This window comes from Misgurnus anguillicaudatus, chromosome 18 (assembly GCF_027580225.2).
Source record: "Misgurnus anguillicaudatus chromosome 18, ASM2758022v2, whole genome shotgun sequence".
Lineage (NCBI taxonomy): Eukaryota > Metazoa > Chordata > Actinopteri > Cypriniformes > Cobitidae > Misgurnus > Misgurnus anguillicaudatus.
Window position 1 is genome coordinate 3,738,447 of NC_073354.2, and position 19,778 is coordinate 3,758,224.

The 19,778-nt window shown below is 38.3% G+C and overlaps 2 protein-coding genes across 2 annotated transcripts in view; both read left to right on the plus strand.

Moving 5' to 3' along the window:
* The first annotated feature begins 4,051 nt into the window (after nucleotides 1-4,051).
* On the plus strand, nucleotides 4,052-6,147 carry LOC141350455 (zona pellucida sperm-binding protein 3-like). Its single transcript, XM_073855598.1, has 8 exons — nucleotides 4,052-4,839; nucleotides 4,918-5,036; nucleotides 5,112-5,215; nucleotides 5,284-5,461; nucleotides 5,527-5,644; nucleotides 5,730-5,812; nucleotides 5,884-5,975; nucleotides 6,054-6,147. Exons 1-8 carry the CDS (start codon nucleotides 4,090-4,092, stop codon nucleotides 6,104-6,106), a joined length of 1,497 nt encoding a protein of 498 aa, XP_073711699.1. The 5' UTR covers nucleotides 4,052-4,089; the 3' UTR covers nucleotides 6,107-6,147.
* An 11,679-nt stretch (nucleotides 6,148-17,826) lies between these two features.
* nrxn3b (neurexin 3b) overlaps nucleotides 17,827-19,778 on the plus strand; it is a 407,078-nt gene continuing 405,126 nt past the window's right edge. The window contains exons 1-3 of the mRNA XM_073855573.1: nucleotides 17,827-18,135; nucleotides 18,493-18,582; nucleotides 18,664-18,760. The gene's annotated coding sequence lies outside the window, so the exon portion shown is untranslated. The remainder of the gene's footprint in view (nucleotides 18,136-18,492; nucleotides 18,583-18,663; nucleotides 18,761-19,778) is intronic.

Below are 19,778 nucleotides of genomic sequence, written 5' to 3' on the forward strand. Positions count from 1 at the left end.
GCCTGTTTCAGAAAGAGAGGTAACTTATAGGTAATGATCTGTGAGAATGGGGCAATTTGATATACTTAGGTGCAGAGACCGTCTTAAGTGACTAAAATGTTGTGTAAAAGCAGGATCCTGTAGATAATGATGTTGCATTCATTTGTAGGAAGTTACATTTATGTCGGGGGAGGATTTTGAGACCCCGAGTGGAATTTTTTTTTTTTTTTTTTTTTTTGTAGCCATTTTAGATATATAAATAACCTTACGTGACTAATATCAGCCTTTGTGGCCATGCTCTTACATCCAAAAAGTTGTCTTTATATTTCTGATGAATTCACTTATCTGAACTGCTGGCCTAGTGGGTAGTGCTGTGCGCAGTGGGCAGGACAGATGTACTGTTGATGATCTGAGTTCAAATACCGGCTTGGCATATTTTAGTTTTATTCATGTCAAACATTTGTAAAGTTCGTAGCCTTTATGCCCAAGTATTATGCCTAATTTCATTTTTTAGCTGAGCTGCTGTCATCTTTTTGTCCATGGGATTGCATCTGCATGAAAATTTATATAATAACGTACACTCCTCATTTTATTTACTTCTGATATTTTAAATGAAAAATTAAATGTACGCATTTACTAGAGTAGTTGTTGTACACTTGCAGCAGCACTTTTAGTTTTAGTAGTAAAAAGGATTTAGGCCTCTTTTTTTACGTGCTGGTGCCATGTTAAATCGTAATATCGAAGCTCCATTGATGATGGCTTTTCAAAGTGGCTTAACTCTGAGTCAACCTACTCAGAGTCGATTGAACTAACTTAGATCAGCTGTTCTGTAAACGAAAACTCAGAGTTTCTTATCTCAGACTAAGTCAACTCAGAGTTCAAGTTTAAACTCAGAATTGGTTGAACCTCCTTATTGAAACGGGCACCTGGTGTGCATCTTGAGACACCTTGAACATTCGCACTGATATATTTTAAGATATGTCAGAGCAAGTTGTTTTTGATAAAGACAACAATAACATTTAAGTCTGGAAAACTGCCCCATATTGTATAGAAATGTATGTTTCTTTTAAATGCAAATCCAATTAAACTCAAATGGGACAGTCATGCTCCAAAAAGGACCAAAGATTGCCATCTAAATATCTCAAAATAGGTCATATTGCAAAAAAACTCCATGGCACTCTCTTTAGAAAAGCAAAAAAGCATTTATTTCTATGGCTTGGTCATTATAAACCTTTAAAACACTTCAGTCATTATAAACCTATAAAAACTCTGACGCGTTTAGACCTAAAAGCCTTCATAAGGGAGTCGAAGAGAAATGAAAACCCTATTTTTTGTAGTTTATTATAAGATGGTGTTACAGTTGTAGATAATACACCAACATTTTTAGCAGTTCCCAATAATGTCATAAATTAAATATGATGTGCAGTAAGTGAATGTTAATGTGGTATTTTACACCAAACATTATAAATTGCAACTCTTTTTTTATAGCCAGTTATGTTCAATGCACAAGACATGCACAAAGAAATCCTCTCAGATGACAGTCCTTTAGAGACACTATACACTCTTAGAACGAATGTGTTAAAAACAACACATTAGTGTTGATTCTGGGACAACAACACTAACTGCGTCGTCCTGGAATCCACCCATCTCTGTGTTATTATTGAAACAACACATTTTGTGTTACTTTGTGTTATACTTGAACACAAAATCAACACAAAATGACACATAATGTGTTAAAATTACACATAATGTGTTAAAAGCTTAACGCACAATGATGTGTAAAAAAACTTAACAATATATCGTGGGCAAATGTACTACACTTTTGTGTTGTTAGTGGATGAAAACATCCACTAAATTAAACGGCTGTAAAAATTACAAATTTGTCCTCTTAGCAAAAGGAAAAACCACCAACATTAAAAAATGCATGATAAAAAGGTGTCATGGCTCTGCAATCACAAAATGTCCTTATAATGGAAGTCAATGGGGCAAAAACAGCCACTAACAATAAATGAGGGAGAAAAAAATGGGCCTTTTTACACCTGGTCACTTCATGTGTTTTCTCTGATCGGATAGCTATCTGATTTGTTAAAACTGTTCCATTTACATTTGGCCACATAAATGCGTCTTGGCAAAACAGATATGAATCCGATCGTTTACTCCCGCCCAAAATGCAAATACACTATTTATTACTCCGCCTTAAAAAACTTAAGATGACGTTATGCATCAATATGCAGCATTTACTGTATGTTTTACTGTATGTTGGGCAGGGGACGCGCGTTTCTCCTTGCTCATGAGCTGAAGCACGCAGTACAGCACAGCAGGAGAGTCACAGCGCGGTGATTTAATGCAGGTCCATGACGGGAAAAGCATTCACAAACTATCTTAAAGTTTTATTTCTTTGTTTAATATCATTACAGTTTGTCATTAGACTCTTATATTGATTGTAGGAAGCTTTTTTTACCCGCTGTCATCACTCCATAAAGCAATAGGCGTGTCATCTTTGTTTGTTTGGCGCTCTTTCAGCTTACTTGCGAGTGACGTGCTTACGTTTAGGAGGAGTAAAGCGCGACGTATGTGGTTTCATCAACCAGATGCATTTACACTTCTTTGAAATGCGTCCCAGACCACCTCCTGAAGTGGTTTGAGCGATCGGATTTAAATCCGTCTCGAAATCGTTTCAGAGGGCATTTACACCTTGTCTTTTTACGATCAGATAGCTATCCGATCAGAGAAAACGCATGAAGTGACCAGGTGTAAAAAGCCCCAAAATTAACTGATGCTACACAAAACCTAAAAATGCACCAAAGCCAATGTTTTTACCAATCTCTGACATGCACAAGACTGTGAAAAAGGTTAAAAAAAATCCAGTCCACAATCACTTTTTATATTGAAAGTCATTTTGTGTCCCCCCCCCAAATCAGAAACACCACTTATGAACTTGTTCAGTATTGAGGTTGATTAACAGATTTATGCAAAAGAGATTTAAGTTTTAAGATGGAGTCCATTAAGAAACTGCATACTAATTTGCATACTGAACAATTTGACTTTTCATAGTGACATGATTGTCAAGTACAACACAGTAAACAGCTCACTGCAGAAAGTGGGCAAATGGTGCTATGTTCAAGCCACAACTTTCACTTTTCATGTACTGTTTTTCCAAAATAATAGGTGCCAGAGAGTGTTTCTGGTAAATTCTTTGAAGCATATAATTTGGTTCTTGATGTTACAAGACCTAGGAAAATTGTGTACATTCACCCCATTTATGTAGAATAGTTTATAATTTAAAAACACCTATAAAAACATTGACATTTTTAAGCAAAAGTTACCTTGATAACTGAGTTAATACAGAATTACAGACGGTGTCCCTATCACTTCGTTTCCCTACATGACTTCTCTGGAAAATTTGTGCACGACTACACTCAAAGTGAATTTGGCGCTCTTGACATTATGAGGTTAAGCACAAAAAAGCTATTCGGGCTTAGCTGTGGTCTAATATGGGAATGAGAGCATGAAAGACATTTTTAATCTGCTAATGCAAAAATCACATTAACTTGCTTAATTCATTTTTGCCACAGCAATGGAATATTACAGCCCCAAACTCGGGGACCTTTAATAGAGACCTGTGGAAGTTTTTCAAGCTGTTTCAAGTGTAGAAGATTTTGTTTGGCACTCGTTAGAGACTATCAAAACACAACAGCAGCAGAGCTCAAAGAGCATTGGATTATCATTGAAAGGCTTTACTGTGCGATAAGATATAAATTATGTGTATGTTGGATATGTCTGCACTAAGTATGTGTTTTGACTTGTTACACATATGACTGCCAAAGCACTTCAATTCTTATTTTGCATTTAAATCAAAAAATGAAAAGTTTGTTTTTAGAACCCTGCAAATGGAAATGAAAGTACCTTTGTCAATTTGCTGCAAAATACAGACATACAAAGATTAGATTCAGACTACAATGGGCTACCTTTGAGGCAATGAAAGTAATTAACTCAACAAGTCTGGAGAATCATTAGGCTTGTCAAAAGAGGGTGGAGTCACTTTCATTTCTTGCTTTAGAAAAAGGCACAGCAGAGGCTCAGTAAACATTCTGAGGTACTCAGAGTTTTATGGCAATGGGTTTCGTATATTTCAATAGCATTGGAGTTCTGCTACTTTTGGCAGTTAGTTTGTCTGTGGAACAGTGGTCAGGATTTCCGCAAGGCCAGGATCCATTAAGATTCCAGCAACAGCCAGTTTTGGCACCTCAGCGAGTTCAGAATCCATTAAGCTTCCAGAAACAGCCACCAGTTTTGGCACCTCCGCAAGCCCAGCGTCCATCACAATTCCAGAAACAGCCACCAGTTTTGGCACCTCCGCAAGCCCAGCGTCCATCACAATTCCAGAAACAGCCACCAGTTTTGGCACCTCCGCAAGCCCAGCGTCCATCACAATTCCAGAAACAGCCACCAGTTTTGGTACCTCTGCAAGCTCTTCAAAGCCCTCAAGGAGCTGGTTCTTTTCAGCCTCAAAAACCTGCATTTGCACCTGGAATGCTAGATCCTGCCAGTACTCAGTCCAAGCAGCTAATGCAGGCTCCTGTAGCACCTTTGACATGGCAGTTTCCCCACATGCCAGAAGAGCCCCAACAGCCAGCAGTACCTTTTCAGCTACAGATACCCAGCCCTCCTGATAGTGTAGCAGCGCAATGTGCAGAGCACTTTGTGCATGTGGAGGTTAAAAAGGATTTCTATGGAAATGGCCACTTGGCAGATCCCTCATCCTTTAGTTTAGGAGGTTGTGCAGCTGTAGGGGAAGATCCTAATTCTCATGTTCTTATCTTTCAATACGAGCTCCACACATGTGGTAGTTCTTTGACGGTGAGTGGATGCTTTTAAGTCTACTGACTGAATGTGAAGTTTGGTATCTAGTAATGGTTTCATGATTGCTGCTTTCAGATGACTGCTGATGAGTTTGTGTACACCTTCACTCTACTCTACACTCCTGGGGCTCTTGTTGGAACTCCCATTGTGAGAGCTGATGCAGCTGCCATTGCAATTCACTGTCACTATCCAAGGTAAGACTTGATCTTGCAGGCATTAAGGCATTGTACATTTAAACATGCTCCAGTTTACTTTATCTTGCTCTTTAGGTTGCATAATGTAAGCAGTGACGTGTTGATGCCTGCTGCAGTTCCTTTTGCTGCTACCATAGTGTCCGAGGAAGTGCTGGTGTTCTCCCTTAAGCTCATGACTGGTAATGATCTCTTGTTCTCTTCTAGTCTGGATTTAAAATGGGATTTGCCAATATCCTTTTCTTTGTAGATGATTGGATGTTTGAGAGGCCAGTCAACCAGTATTTTCTTGGCCAGTTCATGAACTTTGAAGCTTCTGTGAAGCAGTACAACCATGTTCCTCTGCGTGTTTTCATTGATGGCTGTGTGGCTACTGCAGTTCCTGATGTGAACTCTGTTCCAAGATATTCCTTTATTGAGAACCATGGGTGAGTAGGGTTCTTTTTCTTTGTATCAAATGCACAAGAGAAGGATGACCGTGTTTCCTCTTTAGGTGCTTGGTTGATGCCAAGCTTACAGGCTCTCCTTCCCATTTCATGCACCGAGTTCAGAACAACAAGCTGCAGTTTCAGTTGGAGGCTTTCAAGTTCCAGCAAGCTGGTAACAGCTCGGTATGAGTGTTTTTAAATGAAATTGTAATTTACTTTCTGTATCCTAAGAGCTAGTTTAGTTTAATACTAGCTGTTTTTTTTCTAGGTCTACGTTACATGTGCTTTGAAGGCTGTCCTGGCTTCAACTCCTACAAATCTGGAGAGCAAAGCTTGCTCCTTTGCCAATGGGTATGTTCAGACTCGAGTGTCCACTCAATTGCTTGGCGGTAATGAATGATACCTTCACACCCTCTTTACAGATGGACTTCTGCAGATGAAAGTGACGATGTGTGCACGTGCTGTGACTCCATATGTGGCTCGACTAGGAAAGGAAGAGCAGTATCTGAATCTGGTAAGTGCGCAGTCTTGTAGTCTTCAGGAACCCCATCCAAATACCTTATAACTAGACACTTGCAATTTGTCTTTCCAGGCCTGGTTTCAGAAGGAAAGGCAACTATTGGCCCCATTGTGATCTCAGACTGAAGTAGTGTCTTAAGGAATGACCAATAAAATCTTAAAACGGACACTGCCTTGTTTCTTTTATGACCTGTGACAAACATGCAAACTGATTTTTCATCTATTCTATTTAGCTTGTAAGTTATTGATGTACCCTTTTTGCATCTAGTGTTGATGTAACAACAAACTTAGATGTAAAATGTGTGTGGTGTCATGGCAGTTTCTTGGGGAGCTAAATGAAACAATTTAATACTTTCCTTGATATTTGTTTATCTAGCTGCCGAAGACAAGTTTGTCAATCCATGTTTCTGCTATTTTGCAGTAGGTGGCACTCTTATCCAGGCTCAAAATGAGTAGGTGGTACTATCCTGATGCACACATACTATGGGTTAACCACACATTTTTGGTGTGTTAATAAATGATTAAGGAAAGTGACATTAACTTTTTTCATAAAACATGCCATTAATTAAAAGCATGGCAGCAATGTTAATTTACAATTGACAAACAGCAAAATTGTTTAAAATCAAATGAAGTATAACTTTTGCACTCTCTGGTGATAGCTGATGTACATGATCATAACTATCATCTGTCACCTTTGTCATTTCATCCACTCTTGATCATCTTTTTTCCTGCCTACATTGCTTAAAGGACTAGTATGTAGGATTGTGGTCAAAACTGGTACTGGAATCACAAAACTTGTGGCTAAAACTGGTACTGCAGTTTCACAACTGGTGGCCAATACACATGACAACATAAACATCAGTTGAGGGCTACAAAAATGATTTTGTAATGTCTAGTGACATATCAGGGCCATTTTATGATTAATTGATATACATTTCTTACATACTGTTCCTTTAACCGACATGGTTTAGCTTAAGCCAGGATTTAAAGCAACACTATGTAGTTTCCATGTAAAAATGACTTACAGCTCCCCCTTGTGGTTGAAAAGTGCAACATTGCCTGGTATCAGACACTCTTCTGCAGGGAGGGGCGGGGCTGTGTGCTCTACCCTACTTTCAGAGTGTGCTTGTAGCAGCTAGGAGGCTGCTCAGGTTGCAGCAGCAGTACAATTTGTCCAGTTAAAAGTTGTTCTATCACTGAAATAATTTTAGAGACATTATTTAAAGGTAAAAAAAACTACACAGTGTTGCTTTAAGCCATTGCCTTGGGTAAATTAGGATTTTTCAAGTCACTTTTATAAAATGTCTTGGAAAAAAACATTACTGGTGTAATGACATTGAACTATTTTAAGATATGTCAGAGCAAGTTATTTTTAGTTAAGACGCCTCAAACTTTCATTTAAGTCTGGGACTAGTCTCAAGCATTGTCTGTAAAACTGGGCAAATTTGTTTTTGCTACCTCTAAGTTGTGTAGCCAAGTTGTAGTGAGTGGTGCTACAGGAGAAGAAATTAGTCTAATTCTAGATTATAGAGATCTTAATTGTTTTTACAAAAATGTAAAATATGTATGTTTGTTTGTTAAACTAAGTGCAGCGGTTTTAATGGAAACGTGTCATTCAGTAAAAAAAAAAAAAAACGTTTTCAGCCATGCACAGTAACATTAACTCAGAGACGCTGGGAAGCTGGAATGCTTCTTGAAAACACCATGCATCATTTTTGCCATTTTGTTTGGTGACACATGCGGTAGAAAATATACGCTACATCTTTAATGACATATACATTTTTTTATATACAGTTTTCCAATTGCAGCTGAAATGTAGCTGGAAATGTCAGCTTTCTTCTTCATTTTCTTACAATTGCAAAAAGGACTCTTTTTCCAGGCACTCTCTCTGTCCCAGCGGATTAGCTGGGTAATTGGACCAGTTATTGGCCTGTCCATACAAGCCAAGCAAGATGAAACTGAATGCAGCAAGTCAACAACTGATTCCGCTTCTGCAAACCAGCATCTGACCCCTGATCCAGTGCGACTCTTGCCGGGGAATGCTTTAATCATGACTCTCGTTCTGCACTCAGTTCAACAGAGATTAAATGACCAAATCAATTAGAAGCAGAACAGAATGGAAGAGGCAAACAGAGGACATTCAGTTGAATCGTCCCAATGAATCGAGCAGCAGGAGTTCACTATCGACTTTTTTTCGTATTATAATGTATTTCTGAGTTAAACGGAATATCGTGCGAGAAAAATGGTGGGCGGGGCCACCAGTTTCCCACTCTGAATTGATTGGATATTAATGTAGGTGCTTCATTCAGAAATGGAACTTGCAGCTGACTGACAGTTGGATAGGGTGGGGTTAACGGATGCTCCGCCTAAACAGGCAAACTGATGTCATCAGAGATGGATCGCCATAACAGGGTGGAAGTACATTTTCAGAATTTGATTAGTTTTTGATGGCACGTGAATTTTAAAAAATAATGACCCACATGGACACATTTTTATAATGAACTCTGCAGTCTTCCATTAAAAATAGGAACTGTTTGTTTTGATTCCATGGAAACTTTAAAAGCCGCCCTCTTGCACAGATTGCAACTCTTGATGATTGCATTGCAAAAAGAGAAAAAAGACGTATGTAATGCAAAACTATACCCTAGGGAACCCTACAGCTGATTATACGAGACCACAGCAAGAAATAGGCTTTCACCCGAGGGAGATATCAAGGATAGAATCAAGATGTGTGTGCAAGCATTCTTGTTAAAACTTTAAGTTCAAAAAAGACCTCCAGTTTTGAAAAGCCGTATCGCCCTGAACAAAAATCACTCCGCAATCTACTCCAAGAGAGGCTTGCCTTTTTTTTTACAAACCTGCCCTCTCTGAGACTGCAATTAGAGACCTGCGACAAAAAGCCATCTCTCCATGCTTTTCATTAGCTTCACTCGCGCCCTCTCGTCCCGGCAACTCTAATACACTCGCTCTTGGCGACAGGCTTAAGGAAAGCTCCGTCTTAGCCTTTGACTGCCGTCCTATACCCAGTATTGATTGATCTGTCTCTGAGCAAGCCGCGATAGCTGTGCGTCCAAATCTAAAAGCAAACATTCACAGCTGTCTTCAGCGACTGGCCCCTTTTCAGTGTTGCGCCGCGAGATCGTTTGTCACCGGAACGAAGTAATAATGTGTTTGCCGGCACAGGCCGAGGTTGCTTCTGCATACCGCATTATAACAGAGAAAGATTGCTCCCCAGACACAAGCAGGAGAATATAAATGATGATGGTGGTGATGATGATGGCCCTCCCTCGTTTAAGATTTTTCCTCCTGGGCTCTTCAGGATTGTGCTCCATCCATCTGGACATTTGTATTATCCTATTGGGAGGGTTCTTAAAATACAAGATGCTTTGTTTTCATTGGAGTATGGATCTTATGTGTGCATGTTACCTTGAGGAATACTTGAGACATCCTCTAGTAGGATTTTATACTGGTCTTAAGGAATTTGGTCATGCTATCTGCTTTCTCTTTCTTCTGCTAGGGTGGAGATCTCCATTGAAGGATTGGCTTTTAAAGGATTTAAAGCACCATGGATAGCAGCATATTCTAATTTTAATTTAATTTAATTTCACAAATGTTCATTGTTCCAAAGCAGCATTAGATAAAAATAGAAACACAAAAAAGCAAAGACCAACTTAGACCAGTTTAGGATGGAGTATTTGAAGTTATATGAAGTTATTTAAATGTATTCCTTTTTTAAATAATGTGATAAGTCCATTCCTACCTATATTATGAACAGTCTAGGATGGAGTACATGGAGGTATTCAATTTTGTTAGTAATAAAATAATGCAATAAGTAATACTCCAATTCCAAATGATATACTGTTTTAGTTTTAACATAATGCACTAAAGAAATTCCTAAGTTAAGATAATGTCGGCAGTTTAAAATGTATCAGCCACTGTCCTCTGGCTGTCCTCATGCCAGAACAAGAGACTTGCTACTTGCAATGTACTGCAATGCACTAAACATAATTATTTTACAAGTAGCTGTCTGTGATCCCATCAGGCTAAAATGCCTAATTAATTTACTAGGATCTATTTAGTTTTCTGTTGGCCCAGGCATAGGTTACTACTGTATATCATCCCCTCCAGTAAAATATATACAGATACAGTAGGTAGATACAGTAGGTTACAGTTTTTTATACCACCATATATTCTATTCTTAATACTCTATATATTTAAATAACTAATGTCAGTTAATTAATAACAAAAAACTAATAAATGCATTAAAAATAACTTACATAGTCAGAGCCTATATGGTGTTGTGGGCAGTGGTTGACATATATCACAGATGCACTTTTGGCGACCTGAGTTCGAATCCTGGCTCAAGGTCCTTTGCTGATACTTTCCTGTCCTCTCCTTACATACTCAAATGAAGGCAAAAATGACCCAAAAATTACTTTTAAAAAATCACACACACAAATAACAATCTGCACACAAAGGATAAAAACAAAGCTTGTCACATTTCACATAGTCTACACCCAATACCTTTTAAAAAAAGGAAACATTCACAGAATAAAGAATTCTAAAACTGCTCTTTTTCTTTTTGTGACTGAAACACACAAATTTCCCCAAAAGAAAGTCACATAGGTTTGAATTCAAATTAAGGAGTAAATGATGACAGGATTTTTATTTTTGAGTGAACTATTTTAAAATATATATATAAAAAAGTAAATAAATATAAAATAAATAAAATTTGAAGTCTTTTCAATATGGAACCTGTTTCCTAGGGCTTTTTCCACTCCACCTACAGCTGGGAGAGCGGGTACGTTGTCACACTTGTCACACTGTCTAACATTTAATGAGCACCATACATCACAATGTTATAAATCTTACCAAATGAAGGAAGTAAGTCTTGGGCACATATGTTTCATAACATTTTCAGTAAGCAGTTGTAGACTGTTAAATAGAGAATGTTCACTTGTGTCAATTTGCTCTATTGGCGGGTAAATTGTCACACTACTAGATTATCCAAAAAGAAGAACACTACTTAATTGTAATTATTGGTTTTAATTTTTAAATTCAAACCAGAACTGGAAATATTAACTCTAAGCCTTTTTACACTCACTTAACCCTGGGTTATCTTTGGTCTAAACCCTGCTTTTAACCCTAAGAAATTGGTTCACACTTTTCCCTGAAATTAATCAGGGTTATGAAATGTCTCGGTTACGGATGTAACCTTCGTTCCCTGAAGGAAAGGAACGGAGATATCACAGCGTGACCGACAAATTGGGACCTGTTTCACGGTGACCTATATACTTCAAGAGGCTACTAAAACTTCAATGAACTTGGCATGCAGGTATATACATCTGTTGCGCGAGTATAAAATGAGCTTTAGGTGCAAATTTCAAATCAGCTATTTACGCTGAGAAAGGCGAGCATCAAGTACCCGGCCGAATCAGCAATGGTACAGTGAACTGTGGCGATGGGACGGACGTCTCTGTTCCCTTTCTTCAGGGAGTGAGGATTACATCCGTAACCGAGACGTTCCTTTTAAGTCGGTCACTACGATGTCATGTCGTGACAGACAAATTGGGAATCCCTACCAAAACACCACTGATCTGCCCTTACCAGGCCCTGCGTAGACCTTCTGTCTCTAGATGAGAAGAGGCAGAACCTTGGCTTACTGCAAAAGGCCACTCACTACCTGTTTCTTAACCCACAATAGTAACTAGCAAACTGGGAAGCGAACCTGCCTGGCGGAGCTAGGAATGCTGTGGAAACCACTCCCCCTGGGAGGGATATACTGGCTGGTATATGATATGAAAAACCAACAGCTGTACACGTGAAGTCTCTGAGTAATATACATACTACAGGGAACAGAGTGGGCTCTGCTAAGGGAAATGTGGGCAATAGTGTTAACCCAACTGAAATATATACATGAAAACCCCACGTAGGGGACAATGTGGATGCCTAGGCCTAACACAGGTTTACAGAGAATACATTTAGTGAAAGGCTGACAGCCAGTGCTTTGCAACATTAGCCATAAAGGCGGTTGAGGAGTACCAAACTTTTCTCAAAGCATTTATGGCACTAATTTAGCTCCAGAATGGCAAGAAGTGTAGCGCCAGAATGGTGCTGCAAGCCCACACGTGAGCCAGTGCTTTACCGGTTTGAGAAGAGAACAAACCGGCTCAACACAAACACTATAGAATCTAGTGAATGTGTTGGGTGTCGCCCAGCAAGCAGCTCTACAGATGTCTGTAGGAACCACAAGCGAGTACTGAAGATGATGCAACACTTCTGCTGGAGTGCGCTCTCAACTTAAGGGGTAGGCAAGGGAGATGGTGTCCACTATCCAGTGGGGCATCCTCTGCTTGGTGACAACTTTCCCTTTTTGCTTACCACCTTAACAGACAAAGGGCTGATCTCAGGTCCTGAAGCTTTGCGTCCGGTCTACGCAGAGGCGCAGTGTGCGTACGAACATAACAAAGCCATGGCTGGGTCTGCCTCCTCCGGGGGCAGCTCTTGCAGTCTCACCAACTCGTCTCTAAAAGGAGTTGTGGGAACCTTGGGCATGTAGCCAGGCCGGGATCTCAGTATAATGCTGGAATCAGCTGGCCCGAACTGAAGGCACGAATCGTCAACCAAGAATGCATGGAGGTCCCCTACCCTCTTAATGGAGGCCAAAGCAACAAGAATCAGAGACTTCATGTAGAGAAGCTTGACACTTGCGGACTGCAGAGGCTCGAATGGAGTACCCTGGAGGGATTTGCACCGATAGAGGCGGTGCAACTATAAAGGTAAATCTATAATCCCACCCAATTTAAAGAGGTACTGTGGAAACTGGAAGTAATTTGAGTCGTTACCACATAGTGGAAAGCCCCAATAAATGCATTTTCAAATGTCAGTTTATAAATAACAAAAAACAAATAAATGCATTAAAAATAACTCACATAGAGCCTATTGTTGTGGTGGGCAGTGCTTGACATATATCGCAGATACAGATAATAGTTGTTCAAAAAGCAGATGGCATATCTGTCTTAAGCTGTACTGTACTGAGCTTCTATTTTTACAGTTTCTCTGTCAACTGCTTTAGTCAAGGTGAGACTTTATGTGTTACTTTGCGCTTACTTCCGCGTGTGATGTTGATGTTTTACACACGGAGCCATGCGCACATGGACCGTGAGAAGGCTGTTTAAGGTGTTTACATGCCATTCAAAATTCGGGGTAGTTAGCAAAAAACGATCATTTGCTTATGCTGTTTGTGGGCTTTTCCCGATAAAAGAAAACCGTTTTACGTGTTTACATGACAAACACTTTATCAGTTTATTAAGCATATTCGGCGTAAGACTGTGCATCTTAACGCACTCAAGGTCCTTTGCTGATTCGTACTCTATACTTTTCTGTCCTCTTTTTACATACTCAAATAAAGGGAAAAATTACCCAAAAGTTACTTTAAAAATCACAGACACAACAATCTGCACACAAAGGATAAAAAACAAAGCTTGTCACATTTCACATAGTCTGCACCCAATGCCTTTAAAAATGTAAACACTCACAGAATGAAGAATTCTGTAATTTAGGTGGTAACGTGATTGATTTTCTCCATTGGGAATTTTTAAAGGAATGCTGAAACTGCTCTTTTCTTTCTGTGACTGAAAGTGACAGTCTCTGACACACAAATTTCCCAAAAAGAAAGTCACATAAAAGTTTGAAATCAAATTAAGGAGTAAGTGATGACAGGATTTTTAATTGTAAGAGAACTATTTCAAAAAACCCTTACCAGATTAAAGAAACACAAAATCAACCTATTTGGTCTTCAACCCACTCAATTAATCCCAGATGTCATATGCAATGTGAGAAACCACTGTCATCTTGCCAAGGTGCCAAGTACACTAAATGGTTGGTTAATAGCAATGTGACTGAACCAGCAGGAAGGTGTGTTAGAGCCCACCATGAATTATTGCTATGCAAACCCGCAACCAGACTGTGTGTATGTACAAACACTAACAGCCACACACCCACACCGGCCATCTGGTGAAAGTCTGTTGCACCTAGATATCAAACAGTCATGGCTGGCAGTAGGGTTGGCTGACAGGGGACACACGAGTGCACATGGACCCGCATCACGGCGATGGCACACTCCAAGTGTCTGCATTATTAAACAGACTACTCAGCACACCACTGACAACAGATCATCCATTCATATACCAGAAGGCTTTACAGTAGGAGGTTCACATGGGAGTCCTTTAATGTAGTTGGTGAAAGACTTGTCACTATGTGGTACTGGGTAGCACATTAAACTATCCAGGATATTATTATTTTTCGACCTGAAGTCTAGGTTGAATCATTTTTAACCCTTTGTGGGTGAGTGACCTATTCAATTTTGAGCTTGGGGAAATAAATATCACAAAGAGATGAATATCCACAGATGTTTTAATCCCCAGAGGTAGCATACATGTATGTGCACAGGAATCACAATCGCGGATATGAAACGCCTTGACGTTGTTAGACAGTAGACTGTCATACACGACTGACAGAAAATGAAAAGTGTGGTGATTGTCATGACAAGGGCAAAGGTTGGCACTAATGTGATGTGAATTTACACAGCAAGCATGGTCAACATTAAAGCATAAAGATACAGTATTAGTAGTCATAACTATAGCCAAAATAAATCACCACATCAGGGATAATACATTTATATAATACATTTATTTTGCAACAGTTCCTATTGCTCAATTGATGAATTATCAGTGTAGAGGGTTTGATTACATTAACATGTAAACTTTGAATGCACTGTAAATCGCTTTGAATAAAACTGTCTGCCCAATGCATAAATGTAAATAAAAATCAGGTATTTCAATTCATCATGTTTTCATATTTAGTAGTTTAGCCTTTAAAACTAAATAAAGCCTGCATATAATTGCTGCAAGAGTGTGCACCTCGTCTCGAAGACTTGAGCTTTAGGTGTCAGTCTTACCGGTTCTCCCACGAGGCTCTTCCACCTGCCTCGATTGAAGGATGTTTTTCCTAATAATGACAGAGGTGCCACAGGCCGTGGGCCAAAGAGCATTAGCTTCACACTGTTTGGGAAAAGAGGTAGGAAACAGTTCTGGAATGCATGTGCTTCTTTAAATTTGTGTGTGGTTGGACGGAGGCAAGAGAAATGTCAGAAAGAAGCCGAGAATTGTGGGTGGATTTTTGTGAGTGGTTGCTGTGCCACCCCATACGGCAAAAAATGTATGACATATGTTTTAAATATAAGTTTTGTAGAAAGTAAAGCTCAATTAGATACATATTCGAATTAGAAAATATATTTAGTTTTAATATATTAACAAATATTAATATTCCCTTCATATATTCACAAATATTTCAAAATGTATTTCAGGGGCAACAAATGCATTTATACTTTCACAACCAATATGGCAAAATATTTCTACACTTTTTATTAAAATATACAAGTTTATATAAAATGTATAAAATAAAAAATGTATGTGCAAAATATACAGTATATATATATATATATATATATATATATATATATATATATATATATATATATATATATATATATTACATTTTTGTAAACATATTCTGAAATATATTTCAGAACATATATTTTGGCCACTTTTGTATATTTTGTAATATATTTAAATATTATATATTTTTAAGAGGTTTATTTGAACTTTTAAAGAAAGTGAAGAGCAGTGTATTTGTTAGACTTAAAGGGACATGCCATTTTTTTTAAATATGCAAATTTTTCAGCTCCCCAGGTAAACATTTGATTCTTACCATTTTGAAAACTATTCAGCTGATCTCCGGGTCTGGCGCAAGCACTGCCCGAAAATAGTCCTCTATATACTTTCAATGGCAGGGGACTATTTTCGGGTAGTGCATGATATCACTACGCCTGCTGCAGCCATGTTACATCAGCAAATTCCTTGATTATTATGCCAGTTTGAGAGTATAGTTCCTAGCCTTATCTGAATAGAAAATCACAACTTTTAATTTTCTGGCGGTCTTAGTACACAATGTGCCAGACCCGGAGATCAGCTGAATGGATTCCAAAATGGTAAGAATCAAATGTTTGACTCTGGGGGAGCTGGAAAATGAGTAAATTTTCAAAAAAAAGTAGAATGTCAGAATAAAGCATTCAACAGGCCTGTGGTATAAGCTTATTTTGGTAATGGGCTCATCTGGACAATTACTTCTGGGCTTAGAGACATATAGGTGCAGATAGGTCAAATAAATTTGGTGTGTTATTTGGGAGGTGCTCAAAATGCAATGTTGTTAGATGTGCTTCATGAGATATTAAATCATAGCAGATGGTGTCCTGGCAAATGTGCAGGTGTCTTTGGATAAGAGTAACTGAAGGAAAATACAGTGCTGTCTCTATAACACTAGGGAAATTGATCACTATCCACAAGATGTTTCCTGTGCTGACACACTTACCAGCTGTTTTCATGTGCGTGCTGTTGGCACGAGGGCTCGTCTTTGAACGTCAATTAGCTAATTAAGCACATGAATGTAACTAAGTTGGGATTGGCTAACAACTTTCATCACAGTACATATACAAACAGTAGTTGTTATGCATATGATTATCTGAGAATAAATTGGCACACTACTAATTTAACCTTCTGTTACAGTATATGAAAGAGTTTTTCTAATGTTACAGGTTCCTTAGACTATAAGAAATCATTGGTTATTTTAAGGGTACTTTGACTTAAAAAAAGGTTCTTTGAATTTGTAGTTGTCTATTCAGTAAGGCTGTATCTTCTGAAAGAAAAAGCATTTATATAGGAATTGCAACCGTATAACGCATGACTTCATAAATCAAACTCATTCGAAATGCCAACAATTTCGTTGTTATTCGCTCATGAAAAGGTTTTTTAACACAAATTCATTTTATTTTATGACTGTATGTGGGCAGAGTCAAAGCAACATTAACTTCTCCATCGTGCTTCACTTGACTACATCTCTTACAAGACAGAGAAAGAGAGAAAGAGCATGCCAGCTCTAATTTCTTCCCTCCTATTGGTTGTTTCTGCATCATATTACGGCTCATTTGCATAAACTGCTCTCATTTTTGTCATGTTGGTGGACATGCTCACATTGCATCACCGGCTGCTGCTGCTGCTCATGTCTCCTCAAATTGTCAGCTCTGTGCAAGTTGTGACCAATGTAAATTCAACCTTTAACGCTGACTGAAAATACAGAGATGGCAGCATTGATTGTGCTGTGTGCAACCTTTACAAATAAAGGCCCATTAAATATGCTTTAATATTTTTTTTTTAAATGTGGTTGATATAGGCTTATTTATTTACTTTGTTATATATTTTTACTTTATGTGCCTTTAATGGATATCAACTACTCATGTACTTACTTGCACAGAGTTATTCAGTAACGAGGGGAGAGCATAATGCATTTGTTTTGGCTCAATCATTCAAAAAATATATTTGCATTTATTGCATTTTAAACAGTATACAAGCAACACCGTGGCACTTTGTATGTGGCAAATTCATATGAATTTGTAAGACAAATTTGTACTCTTTTATACAATTTGCCTACACCTCTGTGACGTTGGGTTTAGGGTCATGGTTAGGTATACTCCCGTCTGTTTTCCTGCCTCTTTCCACATTGCCTCCATTCTTCTCTGGACTCCATTCCCCATGATCCTCCAAGCTCCCTCACCTGTTCCTCATCTGTAATCATCCTCACCTGACAGCTATCATCATCATCTCCATACTTTTCTGCTTCCCCTGCGTTTTTGTTTGCTCTTATCATATGTAATGATGTTTAGGATGTGTTTTATGCTTGTCAGCCTGTTCTTTGTGTTTATTATTATTTAAGTTTATCATTATTGTTTCCTCAAATCTCTAGTCATCTCCATTCACATGCACAGCGTGACTTTTCAATTTGTATGGATTGGTGCAAAATACAAGCTGATCATGTTGGCAAGACAAAACACATCTCTGCAACAAGTGAACACTTAAAGTTTGTACTGTTTCTATACAACCATTGAGAGTGACAGAAGTGCAACAATTACAACTTATTTCATAGGGGAGTTAATTGTAACAGACAGGCGGTTTGTTGTTACACTTGCTAGAAAACTTAGTTTGAACAGAAATAATTCAGTACTCTGTATACTAGAGGAAGTGACTGACTTTAAAGGAACAGTAAGTAAGAAATTTATATCAATTAATCAAAAAATGGCCCTGATATGTCACTAGAGATTAAGAAATAATTTTCATTTCAAATACTTATATCACTGACAACAGTGGTCCAGTCAAGATATTGTCATTTAAAAAGTGCAGTTGCAGCCCTCAACTGATGTTTATGTTGTCATGTTGTGTATTGGCCACCAGTTGTGTGATTGCAGTACCAGTTTTAGCCACAAGTTTTGTGATTGCAATATCAGTTTTGGCCACAACCCTACATACTGTTTCTTTAAAGCTGACATAACACACAACCTTGCTTAGCTATAGAGTAGTATTTCTTCCTTCATATGTCCAAAGAGTCTTTCGTGTTGTCAGATTTACAAAAGAAAGAACAGCCTTTCTGATCTTTGCCGGAAAATGACGAAAACTTGAAGGCGTGCGGTGGGCGGAGCTGAAGAGTTACGAGTACGTGTAAGCTTTGGATACTACTTTTGGATTCACAGCTGACAGATGGAAATCAAACTTTATTTTTTTTTAAATAACCAGCCTTACATTATACATATGATCCAGAATCGGATACTGAGTCAGTAATGGACCAACAGGAACAACAGCAGCAAGGATTACAGCAGGACGTCTCTATCTGGTAATTAATTCTTGTTTGTTTATCTGCTATTTTAATAAAAAAGCAAAGTTTTTTTTACTGCATTTGCCCATTTTAAAAGGTGTAAATGTTGTAAATGCAGTACAATGCATGTATGTGCGATTGCAAACAAAACACGGTGAGGTTTGATTTACGCCTGTGGTTGTGGCTCCTAAACGGGGTCTTTTAAAGTTTTGACCACTCTAATAGTTGTAAAAAAGTGGAAAATCCAGCGTCAAACTGAGCCTTGTTTGTAATGCAGTCCTCTCCGAAATGCAGCCATGGAACAAACAAAATCATTCGCAATTACGTTGCTGTCCAGAAAAAGCGAACTGCATCCACTGTTTTAAGGGAAAAATAAGGTTTTCTTCTCCTTCCTTACATCCAAAAACACACTTCTTTTTTCAAACTATTTTGCTAAAACAAAGTTGTCGCATGCATTCTTGCTCTCACTTGACGTGTAGGGCAGGTGTGCTTTTTTGGGGGTAAAGGCCCATAAAAGGAATATGGGGTCAATCAGTCGTAACGGATACCCCCATTCGAAAAAAAACTTTCCAAAACTTGTAGGAAAAGGAAGCGTTGGTTTGGCTCAGAAATACAGTCACAAGCTCAACTGCTTTTTTGACACTTTGCTTATGTTTATCATGAGGATTACAACTCTTAAACTGTGTTAATAAAACTACCCCTTTAACAGATTTTCACACATCTATGCATCCTTCCCTGACCTAAGCATCCTTCTATTACTTTTTTCTTCCAGATATTTTAATTAAAATTATTTCAACTTTTTTCATTTAAATTTACAAGATCTCTCTCCAGTATCGTAATGAAAACAGATATAAAAATCACAAATTTATGGGAGATCATTAGCAGTGAGAGAAAAAGTCAGAAAGCACAAATCATTCAGCCTTGTGTAACTATGTAAAATGTCAGTTTTTAATTCACATATTTATTTGACTGCAGGCGCGGAGCTGATTGACAGCTGGCCCGCCCAATCAGAAAAAAAAAAAAATACTACTCTGTA